General features: G+C 28.8%; 1 protein-coding gene across 3 annotated transcripts; it reads right to left on the minus strand.

Moving 5' to 3' along the window:
• Positions 1 to 229: 229 nt before the first annotated feature.
• On the minus strand, positions 230 to 9,039 carry LOC132752909 (proprotein convertase subtilisin/kexin type 5-like). Of its 3 annotated transcripts, none has more exons than XM_060743315.1 (6): positions 5,505 to 9,039; positions 4,537 to 4,621; positions 3,198 to 4,229; positions 2,443 to 2,641; positions 2,018 to 2,181; positions 230 to 1,647 (listed from the first exon to the last, which is right to left on the minus strand). In XM_060743315.1, the coding sequence occupies exons 1-6, from the start codon at positions 5,559 to 5,561 to the stop codon at positions 1,625 to 1,627; spliced, it is 1,560 nt and encodes a 519-aa protein (XP_060599298.1). In that variant the 5' UTR covers positions 5,562 to 9,039; the 3' UTR covers positions 230 to 1,624. The 3 variants fall into 3 exon arrangements, with proteins under 3 accessions (XP_060599298.1, XP_060599300.1, XP_060599299.1); XM_060743317.1 differs by lacking the exon at positions 5,505 to 9,039 and adding an exon at positions 5,025 to 5,476; XM_060743316.1 differs by lacking the exon at positions 5,505 to 9,039 and adding an exon at positions 5,012 to 5,476.
• Positions 9,040 to 12,782: the final 3,743 nt, after the last annotated feature.

Below are 12,782 nucleotides of genomic sequence, written 5' to 3' on the forward strand. Positions count from 1 at the left end.
GTTATTTGGCGTTCTTTTTCAGGGGATCCGTTTGCATTGCCATCGAATTAATAGAGATGAAAACCATCATTGCATAATTAACATATTCCGGCATTCGAGCACTGATTGCAATTTGACGAACCAATTTTATATACTGTTTTTAACCGGTTTGATACTGATAATACCCAGATCTGCAACCTTTCATATAAGCATATAGAAACCAGGCTTGAATTGATAACAATATACCGGATCCTCTATATATTTACTATTTAGACATTTATCATCAGTGGTAAAAGTTAAACTTATATGAATACCATATAATTTTTGTTTACATGAAATACAGTTATTTAAGCAATGTTAACAATCTATATAGCACAATGAACGAACACTTTTGATAAAAAGTAAGATGATCATAACTAAAAGATGATGAACATGTGATCAAGATTGAAAGCCAATAAAATATTTTTAACACCAATTATACAAACTTTAATCAAAATACATTTAAGTGATATGTTTTAAAATATACTATGATAGCAGGTTTTACTGCTATTGTTTTAGAATAAAGATATCGATACAACCAAATGTCATATTTGTATTTCAGCCGAATGTTAGCATTATATATTATTATTCCGTAATGTAATATAAAATCTGTAAAGATGCATTTTACGTTAAAGACTTGTCCACTTTTTATCACTCTTATTTGTAGGTAAACAGTCAAAATTGATTGGGTACTATTATGCAGAAGTATTTACGATCAAATCCTTTATTAACAAACACTGCTAGGATGACTGATACCGTTTTCAAGAACATTGTTATACATGTTAAAATCAAACATTTTAAAACAAATAATGTAAAATATGTACACAATAATAAGCTGTTATAAGATAAAAGTATACATTTTATATTGAAATTAAACTAAATTATGAAATATAAATTAGTTTTGTTTTTATATACTCAAAGTATATGTCACGCTTACTATGTTTCAATGATAAATCCTTTCTTAGATTAGTAAAATGGCATTGCCCATAGTATTGATATATTAATACACAGCCGTCAAACAAATCTAGGAAGACTGTAACCATAACATCTGTCTCAAAAATACCGAAATAATACTTTCTTGTATTGATCAGCGATCTTAATTAGTAACGTTTACAAAATTACACATTCTATATTTGAAAGAATTTATGAAGTGTGATTTAATAAAGATGAAAGAACTGAACATTTTGCTGGCTTCTTACTTTTACCATACTGTAGTAAAATTTACATATATGTGTTGTGAATTTAGCTTATCGATAAGAGTTATCACATGGGACGGTAGGTATGTCAAGCTTTTTGCAAATACAAGATTGAAATATTCAAGAAAAAATAATTTTGATAAACACTTTAGTCGTATTTTACATGTTAAAATATTGCTAGAAGGAAAAAGAGTTTCTTTCCTTAATACAACTAGCTTATCATTAATATGAGCCGTTTCAAAAATGATTATATAAGGATAATAATAATATGCATCAATGACCTTAGAAACAACAAATTCAGTATAACTGTAACAATTCATTCTGTTGTTTTCACTAGTAAATCACTAAAACTAATACAGTCTAAATGTTCATGTTGAAGTTTCAATAAGTAAGACTAATTTCTCTTACGTCTATGACAATGTTGTTTCTAGATCTGAAAATAAACAAATAAATAAATAGGCAAATAAATAAAACATAAATAAATGAATAAATAGATAAGTTAATAATAAGTTAAAAAAAATTATAATATTTTAAATTTAAATTAAAATTATTAAAATTTAAATTTTTAAAATAATTCATTAATTAAATTAAAATATTTTATTAAATTTTAACAAAATTAAAATTAAAATACTTAATTAATTAATTAGTTAGTTAATTAATGAATAAATCAATTCAAATGATTTAGTAACTAATTAAGTAATTAATTAATCATAATAAATAAATAATTATGAACAACAAAAATGGCATCAAGTACTTAAAATTGTCATAAGTCTAGGTAAATCAAGTAAACACATTTTAATTACCATTGTATACATTATCCATGGTCCTGTTATCACTCAAACTCTCGTAATTATTAGTCACATCGGCTGACTCAGCATGTACAGCTCCGAAATCAGTTCTAGTGTTATAATATGTTGGAATCTCAACGTTACGTCTGTTATCTTGGAGCATTTTACTTGCCAGATACCTGTATTTAAAGAATTATAGAATTTATAATATTATTAAGCATTTTTACGTATAATGTGTATTTTAAGTAATAGGTAAAATCCAAATAAGTAACAACCGACATAATTAACTTGATAGTACAAACACAACAATTAAATGATAATTAAATTGCGACAATAACATTATGCTTATTATCATTATTATATAAGTTCATTAAATAAGATAATTTGTTTTACATAAAGAAGAAAATCTTGTATAGTATTAATTTCGTGAATACATTCACCTTCTTCTAATTAGGTAAAATAATACAGCAAATACTACAATGGCAGCAAAAGATCCGAATCCAGAGAAATAACCAACGGTAAAATTACTATCTTTATTGTCATGATGCACAAATGTTTGTTGTTGTGATACAAATTCGGCTGACTTTGTTGTTGTTGTTGTTGTTGTTGTTGTTGTTGTTGTTGTTGTCACCGATGTTTCTGTAGATATAACATTGACGTGTAATAGATATTACCCTAACTTTAGTCTAATGATTACTGGAACAATAAGTTCGTCATTAAATGCAAAAACAGTCATCTATGTCAAGCCAGCTCGCAAAGCTTAATCTTTAAGAGCGCGAAATTTGTAATCTCAACATTGAGGGTCAGATTCCCGGGTCGGCCAACTAAAATGGCTTAAATAGTCTTTCGGATCAATATCTTTTAAATGCCAACGTAATATATTTTATGAATTTTATTCAGTGAGAATGAGTATTATTCGGCATTATATCATTTTGATACTTAACACGAGTTAAAACGTATAAACTACAACATGTGCACGTTATAGTTACCGATGTTCAAAGTAATTCTAACGCGTATAAACAAGGCCAAAATTTATTATTTAAATATCCCCTTTACGCCACCATAATAAGAGCAAATAATTATGAATAATTGATATTTATGGTAATTATGAATTTGATTTAAAACCATAGGAGTTACATATAAATTAATTATTTTGAAATGAATTCCTAGCAGTAATTATATGCACATTGTTTACCGATTGTGATAGTTTGAGTACATTTATCTCCAGTCAATCCATTCTTACATCCATCCGTACATGTACCGTTGTTTCTATCACATTTAAGATCTTTACATCCACCAGGACAAGGTTTCTCGCAGGTTTCGCCCCAAAAGGTTTGGTTACATCCGTTTGAACAATAGCCGTCTGCCTTGTCACATGTATGTTTACCACTTATTTCTAAGCATGCCGGATTGCAGGCTAAACTGCAATCGGTTGAGTAAAAATTACCTTTACACATTAAACAATTATTTCCGTCATCTGTTAAGCATTTTAAACATTTGCTGTTACATTTTTTGGAACATTTCTCACCAGTCCAACCCTCATTACATTCTCCTTGACATATTCCAGAACTATCACAATACGTTGAACATTCTTGTGAGCACAATAATATGTGTGATCCACATGTGTTACCATTGAATATTTGTCCTTCTGGACAATCAGCACATACTAACGAATTATTGTGTATTTGACACTCGTTACAACCTTGAATAATACAGTTCGGACATTGCGTTTCTTGCAAACATGAAACACAGTGAACGTTGTCATAAAACTTAAAGAGGTGAAAACCGTTATTGCAAATATTACATGTTTTTCCATTTGTGCAATGTTTACAATTTGATGGACAGGTTAGACATATTACTTCGACACCGGTTTTATACTCATAATATCCCTCTCTACAACCACTCAAACAGGTAAGTAAATCACAACGTTCGTTTTCACATACACTACAATTATGGTGACATTGGTGTCCATACAAACCAAGTTTACATTGTATACAAATTCCCGTATCATCTTGACATTCATTATTTAGACAATTACTTTCACAGGTGAAAGTACATCCTGAGTGTAAACCAAATTTGCTTGGTTTACATAAAGTACAGTCATCGTAGCTGTTACATGTTTCACAGTCTGGAGGACATGGTAAACAGAGACCATTTGTTAAATAGTAAGATGATTCGCAACTTGTGCATGTGGAGCCAGAGCATGATTTGCAGCCAACCTTACATTCTGCAAATATGAATATGTTTGGCAATTAACATATTCCTCTTATATACATGTATATTTCCACAATTACAATGAAAAGAACCACATATATGATAAGTCAGGTTTTTTATAAAAAAATATATAATTATTTAACTTAACCAAACAATAAAACAATTCATGAAATAAAAAATTAGGGTTAATAATAAAATGAAATTAAAATGTCAACTTTTTATCACTTTATAGATGCATTCACAAAAAAGCGTGTTTTAACAGAAATTCACACATTTGTATCCTTGAAGTACAAATTATCAATTGAAGTAAAATGTCTTACCAGTAAATACCATATCCACAATAAATAGTAGTATAAGTGCTGACGTTTCCTTAAGCAACATTATTCCGTATTTCTTTATGCAAATCTAAAAGTGAGAATTCTATATATAGATAATATTGTGATAAACTTAAAGGAATATCTATGTTATAGCATAACTAAACGATGCTGCTTAAATTCTTCTTCCCTTTGTTATATTATATATTTAGCTTAAAAACCAAAATGGTACTCAAGGTATGTATTTTGTATTAGCGAATTGTATTCATTACAACAAAATATGCTAGACATATCGATCGAAGGTGTCATACAGAGATTAAAAGGTACAATTTAACTTAAACAACAAAAAGCGATACTCATGATTATATTGAAAGAATTACTACAATGTCCGTTATTCCTGTTTAAAAAAGCAAAAATTAAGAAATTAAGAAATATCACTAATCATTCACAACAACACTGAAAAGATATAATATATAAATACCTTTCATAAATACCTGATAAATTGCTACCAGAACAGAACAGAACAATACTATATTATCTCAAATCAAAAGACATATGAGATTACAGAGTAAATGCAAATTTCAAAATACAACGGTTCAAAACTTCCTCTTTCTACTTTGTAATTTGAATAGGAATGGTATGCACCAGGGACTTCATTTTAAAGTTTAATGTTAGATATTCGGATTGATACGGTCCAAAAAGAACAAACTCGTATTTAATTCATGAACGCTATTATCTTCTTTGCAATTAGAAGAACAAATCGAAAATCATTAAAATTATGTAAAACATACTTACGAAAGTTGGTAACATTGAAAGTTCCAATATACACGAATTAATCTTCATGAATTCAAGATTTAAACTAAAAAATATTACGCTTTTTAATTGCATGAATCATGAATTTAACTTCATCATGAATTAAATTTTATACTTAAACTGTAAAAATTTAAAATGAAGTATTACGTGATAATACTTACAAGCAAATATTTATCAACAAACATTGCTAGTACAAATGTTGTCGTTTTTAAGAACATCACTATCCCATGGTTATACACATTATAATCTTACATTATAAAAGAAAGATAAAGATACAGATCTAAAATGTGAGATTAATTATAGGATGTTATCAGATATAACTATATATTGTATTCATACCTATCTTTTTGTTCAGTTTTTATTTAGTTTAATAAAATTTTATCACTCTTTGAATACAGTTTAAAAAAACATAACAACAATTTTAACTAAGGTCCATTTCTCAAGCCAATGTCAATATTTGCTAAACAGCGATCTCTAAATAATTAACATTTGAAACAAGTTTTTTGTTACAAATGATCCTTTATTTGAATTTCTTTCTTATTGCTGTATTTATGGAGCTATTTGTGTTTACTATTTTTCTGTCTATGGATCCGATTTTTATCAATTATTCATTTCGATTTACAGATAAAAATAAATTTGGATTCAAGAATTCCTTCCGATTTCTATTATATAAAGTCATATATTGGTTTCCCCTTCAGTGATTCGCAGCATGTCATATTTATGAATGAGAACGGAATTCAGCCGCTGGGAACATAAAAGACAAAGCAAAAAATAAACTTAAATTCGATAATTTATTTCTTACATTTGTATTTTCTACAAGAAATTACTTAATATTTTGTTGTACACAGTGGGTTATGTATTAACATGAATTCGAATATCAAGCTATAAAAAGATGACATAGCATAACATTATGGAAGTCCGAAAATCTAGTGATACTCGTAGAAGTAGTTGAAGTAACTAAACGAAATCGCGCTATGGTAATAAATAACGAACTGGAGAATTTTGCAGGAAATGAAATGCAAACATATTCAACAATAACTTGCACCCTTTATAGATTATAAATATTATATTTTTCATAATATCTTAATAACAGAAACTTTCGTCTGCAGTTTTAACATAAGGTGTCATTGGTTTATTGGTAGAAATGTAAACATACTGGTAGGCCAGACGAGGATTTTGAAGCAATTCAACAAAATAGTACATTGATCTCCAATAAATCAATTAATAATAGCCCTTTATTTATCACAAATGTCAAGTAGCTTTTATATATATCTTTGATTCCACGAACATAATGTAAGTTGCCCTCACCTGTCTAAAATTCAGGTAACAGTCTTCTATAATATTGATAAATAATGTTTCACCATATAAGGTGTATAACAAAAAGTCCTGAATTTGGCCTTTTTGAAATTCACCCAAAAATTTCATTGCAGTGTGAGTTCTTCTTTCAGTTTTTAACTGGGACTTGAAATATAACTACTGTATTTTAAGTTACAGGTATTTATAGAAACCATTTTCTTTTAATTTTTAATTTGATATGAAAAAATGCATGTAATATATAACTATATTAGTCCCTTTTATTACTATTTTATATACTGTCTGTATAGTTGTTACAATTATGATAATTAAAAAACAGACTTTATATTTTTTTACTACTGTTTTGTATGTTCCAAAGAAAATACTTTTAATATTCTAATCTCTAGCAAGCTAGTCTACCACAGTTCATGATGAACAATGTCTTTCGTCCGCCCATTTATCTAATATACAATTCTGCTTAAATCCAATTAACCGTTGACAAACGTATAAGAATAACTGGTCATCAGAGGTCTACTAGTTCATCGTCATTTGCTGCATTTCTTGCTTGGACGTCCCTTGATGTTTTGCATCAATGCTTTTCTTGTTATATCATGGTATACCATTTGCCACGAAACATGTTAAGGACATTTTGAAAGTCGATGAAAGTTTTCGTTTTGGCTTATTTCCATATGGATTGTTATATTTCTTACCATGATTTGTTGTTGCTATTCCTAGAAAAATGAGTAGCATTAAAGGTGAAAAAGAAAATGTACATGCTTTGATATTTTTATCATCTTATATTACTGACTACAATAGTGACGCAAATAGAACAATGTTTCACTACTGTCATATCACATTACATTCATAAGTCTTGTAAGCCTTGTTTTATTGGAATAACTTTCCTTAAAGTAGGAATCAGTGAAAGCATTTTTTAAATTTGATATCTGGCCCCTCTCTCATCGAAAGTGCGTACAATAAGTATAATTATGCAAAAAACGATCAACAAAACATCCGGAATAATGTACAATTGTACATAATCTGAATAGAACATGACATGTGCGTAGGAATTATTTGGTAAGGTATCTGTAATGAGCGCATTTTATGCGCGGAGCGTCTCAATTGCTGTATTGCAGCAACATTTGTACTTTTATCATAAGCCTTAACATTGAAAAATGTACCAGTCTAACAAGCATTGCCTTGTTTCTGGGAAGGCTTCTTCCCAGCTTGTATGCGTAGGCCGTAGGATGTTGTTGATATTTTAAATTGTGCACAATCATGCTGCCTAATATTTTCGCAACTTCCCGCATATACATTAAGGACAAGTTATTTGAGGAAAATATAAAATGTTTGACAGAAAATATCTGAATGTTTAACTTCCGTTACTGTCACTTCATGAAATATAAACAAGAAGAAAGAAAATATAATTTGATAAAATCAAGAACAGTAATACTCTTTAGTGTTTTCTATTCAATATCTATATAGCTGAATATGAGAAAAGTGCAACACCTTTTTTTATTCATTTTCACATTGTTTTTAAATAAGAAAACAGTAACGTTTTGAACTTGCTCACTTTAAGTATCCTCTGTTTTATTTTTTTTCATTAAAATGATCTTTTTGTGTCAAATATTCCGTATATATATTTCATATATAAGATCTCTTCTGCTTGCCAATATGTGTTATCAATGAATAACCGAGATCTAGAGCAGTAAAAGCCTTCATATTTAATCCTGTTAAGAAGTTTAACATCTATTACATTGACAATAAGGTGTATATTTTTGAGTCAAAGCAATTTTAAAGTCTGTCACATTTGGTGAGCATTTTTTTGTGACAAGTTGCCTTACATATTCTACTTATTGAAAAAAGTTGTTAAATAATCGATTTTATATCATTTTTTATATCATTTTTTCATACCTGAAAACAGCATAAATTTCTGGAATAACTGTGAAGTCTTGGACATCAAGTTACAGCAGCATTATAAACTGTCTTTCCTTTAAGCATTATAAGGTATACACGAAAACATGTTTAAAAACTATACGCATGAGCAATAACAAAGATTAAGACGAAAACAAATATAAAGCAGCACATGGAAATCGACATTAACTTTTGAAAAAGAAGAAATTTAAAAAAGGCATCAATATTATTCTTATTAAGCAAATCATTTCCATACACTTGCATTACGTGATGGTTTGTATGGCTGTTCAAGATATGTCAATTATGAAAAGAAGATTTAAATTATAAGGTCCAATTGACGACAATTTTATAGTATATCCCTTTTCCTTATTTCATACATGGATCTGCGAAAGATATATAGGAAATGTGTTATATAAGAGGATAGTCTCTGCATAAAAGTAAGTAGTAAGATTTCATGTATTCAATAAATCTACATGTTCAAAGTATTAATTAAAGACGAATAAAGTTCAAGAAATAGTAATGACGCTATTAAATTATAAATTTATATATTAATTTATTAATTAATTAATTTATTTATTTATTTATTTATATTTTATGTATTTTCTTTATAAAAAAATAGTTTAAAAATTAGTCTTTCTATAAAAGTATGCGGGACAATATTTTATTTTTCGTGATACCTGAAGTTGACGAAAGACCCTGTCAGACAATGTTGATTGAACCATGACTTGATTGAAAACAAACTGAGCATTGAAAATGCTAAGAAACAATTAGTTTACAATGTGTTTATTGAATCGGCAAGTACAATTCAAATAAAGTAAGACCCGTTGTCGCAAAATTTGCATTCGGTCACGAAAAGTAGTGGGTGCGTTAAAGCCATAATGCCCGAAAGAAGATGCTAAGAACAGGCGACAATTTGTAAAAAAAATTATATCTGCATTAATTTTATGAAATTTAAGAAACATGTTGTAAGAAGAAATCACACATTTGTATTCTTAAACGACATATTATCATTTAGTAAAGAAATTACCAGTAAAAACCATATCAACAAACAGTACATGTACTAGTATAAATACTGACGTTTCCTTTGACAACATTATCTCGTATTCATATGTGCAAAGCAGTCTTGAAAATGAGAATAATATACATATCGATAATAATGTGAATAAGCTATGGGAATTCTCTCGAATTCATAATTATGTTTAGCATATTAACAGAACGATGCTGTTTTATTATTCTTCTTTATTTAATTGGTTGCATCTTTTTGCTCAAAAATCAAAGTTATACTTCTGGTATGTCCTTTGTATAACAAGTTTAACATGAATGATGATAAAATTTATAAAACAGTTATTAGCAAGTAACAAAAGTAAAAGAAAAATCCCAATAATTATATCCGTTTTGCCTGTTTCAAAAAGTAAAAGAAGTTAAGAAATATCTCTTAACAGTTTTGAAACGAACTAAACCCGGATACATATATAACTACCCGATTAATCACTAGCAAATAAACCTTTTCAAAACTTCCTCGTTCAATATTGTGATTTGAATAGTTACGGAATGCAGCAGTGACTCCCTTTATGGCGATTTTAAATGTTATTTATAGACGCGAATATATTCGGATTGATTCGCTCGAAAAAAGATTAAAATCGCTTGTAACTCAAAAATATATTTTTTTCTTGAACCTATAAGAAAAAGTCTTACACTTTACCTTTGAAAGTAAATAATAATCTACTTTAGGACGATTTTAATTGTATTCAAGCATTAAACACATTATTTAAGTACTTTTAAATGTATAAAATAATTACGAACGCCCGGTGGTTACATTGAAACTTCCCATATTCAAGAATTAAACTCCATATAGCTGCTAGAATTCACGCTTTTCATTTCAGGAAACATGAACTCAACTTCATCATTAATTCGAGTTTCCAAACTTTCAACTTCATGAATTGACGATGTCGACCTCATTAATAAACGAGTTTTAAATGTTCGAATTTACGTTATTACAATTTCAACTTCATTATTGTAACATTTCAACCTAAAACAACACACATATACATCTTCAACTTAACTTTTGAACCCTTTCAAAAATCTATTGTATTTACTTCTCTTTTACTTGGGGACCATACGCCGCTCTTCGTGGAATGGCACTAAAGTGTCACATTGAAGGTTTCATGATAACCGCCGTATTAACTAGGGGGGGGGGGACATAGGCGATAACTTGCACTTTCCATTACCGCCAACGAACAGGTTCAATCAAACCGAGCCGAACATTTCAATTTTGTCGTTTTATGCGATCTTTAGGGATTCTTTATTTCTCTCTATTTTAACAAATTTGAATACAAGTACTTGTAAATAATTCGTTTAGTTAATTCACTTATTCGATATTATGGATTCAAAAATGTGAGTTCTGAAGTTAAATTTGTACATCCTTGAATTTCATAACACGAAATTCCCACAAGGCTCAAATTAATGAAGTTGAATAAATTCTGTTAAATCACATTTTAGTGAAATAATGAAGTAGTGGCAATTAAAAACGTAAATGCATGATATTGATATCAATAATATATGCATTCAATATGTAAAAACGGATAATTCTAAATTGTTAAAAGCTATTTCCCAATCAAGCTTAAATAAATGTAAATGTGTTTATTTCACGACGAAATGATAATGTTGAAATCGTTAATTCATTAGCGTTACATTTACGTTAATATGTCGCTATTGCAGCACTTTTAGAACGTCTTCAATGGCTGCATATGTTGGCACGTCTTAAATACCTCACAATGAGATTTATATACATGTAAAAAGTGGCAATTTGTGTACTCTTATGCATTACATGTAACCTGGAATGTGAATGAATAGTTATACTTTATTTTTATTTATGATTTATTATTATATTTTGTTTAATTTGTCGGCCGAAATTAGCGTTTTGCTTGTTCCAGCATTTAGGTGAAAACTGCAGGTTAAATCTGGAAAGCAGTGTGCTTAAACTAAAAAAGTCAGGAAATTCCTTAAAGACAAAGCATTTGTAACACTTATTATGATTATTTCTGAACATAATTTCAAACATATATATTTAGTAAAGTAAGAGTACAGAGAGTGAACAGGTGAAAGTCAAAATAAGTTGATATTTTGCTATAATTGCTATCAATTTTGGGCAATTAATTATCAAAATATTCGTCTGAAATTACCTATAACATATATAACATTTACAAAAGGAGTTCGGCAGTCTTCATATGTTTGAGGTAGGTTTATATTGTATCCTTATCATGTTCCAGTATCAACTGTTGGACAATCACTATTATCTTCTAAAATATATGAATTCAGTCATCTCAACATAACAATAAACATATAATCATACTGTTAGTAAAAGGATACAGAGGTCAGTTATGCACGATATAGATGTGATAATAAATATAAATAAATAGTTTATATCACGTAAAGGTACATGTACGAACTAGAGATCATTATTAACAGAATGTTCACGATTATTTTTTTATAGATTACTTTTAGAAGTTCAGAATAGTCTTTTCAAATTAGGGTTTAATCGATATGTACTGTGTTGCGTTGTCTTTCTATTGACAGACCAATGCTCGCTTTCTAGTATTTATTCATAATGCTTATCAGGTCCTATAATTATATTAATCTATGAACATTTTGAATCAATATTTTACGTAAGAAAAAGTTTGTTTTACAATAATTATTATATCCAATATATACGTGTTTATAGAAACCGGTATATACATACTCGAACCCCTATATTATATTGAAAATATATATCTGCCAGATATCCATCTTTGCATCCTTCAGTATATGTATTCATGTTTCCGTTAACATATCTAACTTATTTTAGGTTTCGCCCAGAAGCTTTGCATTCACCCATTTTAAGACTATCCATATGCATGTCCACATATTCTTTTATTGTCCCTTTCTGTACATAATGGATGGCTAACTTAACTACATTCTGCTAAAATAATGTCACCATTGCAATGTAGACAAATATTTTTATTTTCTCTTGAGCATTTGAGTCTTTGTTTTCTACAGGCGCAGGGACGGTAACTTGCACTTTCAGTTCCATAAATATATAGGCTTTTTGCCGTTTTTCTTCAGGGAATCAGTTTTCATTGCCATCAAACTATGAAAACTATCGTTGCATAATTAGCATGTTCTGACATCCGAACAATGATTGCAATTTTGACGAACAAATTTTACATACCGATTTTAACCGTTTTAATACTGATAAT

The sequence above is a fragment of the Ruditapes philippinarum genome, unplaced genomic scaffold (assembly GCF_026571515.1).
Source record: "Ruditapes philippinarum isolate M1 unplaced genomic scaffold, ASM2657151v2 ctg6287_1_1_1_1, whole genome shotgun sequence".
In the NCBI taxonomy this organism is placed as follows: Eukaryota; Metazoa; Mollusca; class Bivalvia; order Venerida; family Veneridae; genus Ruditapes; species Ruditapes philippinarum.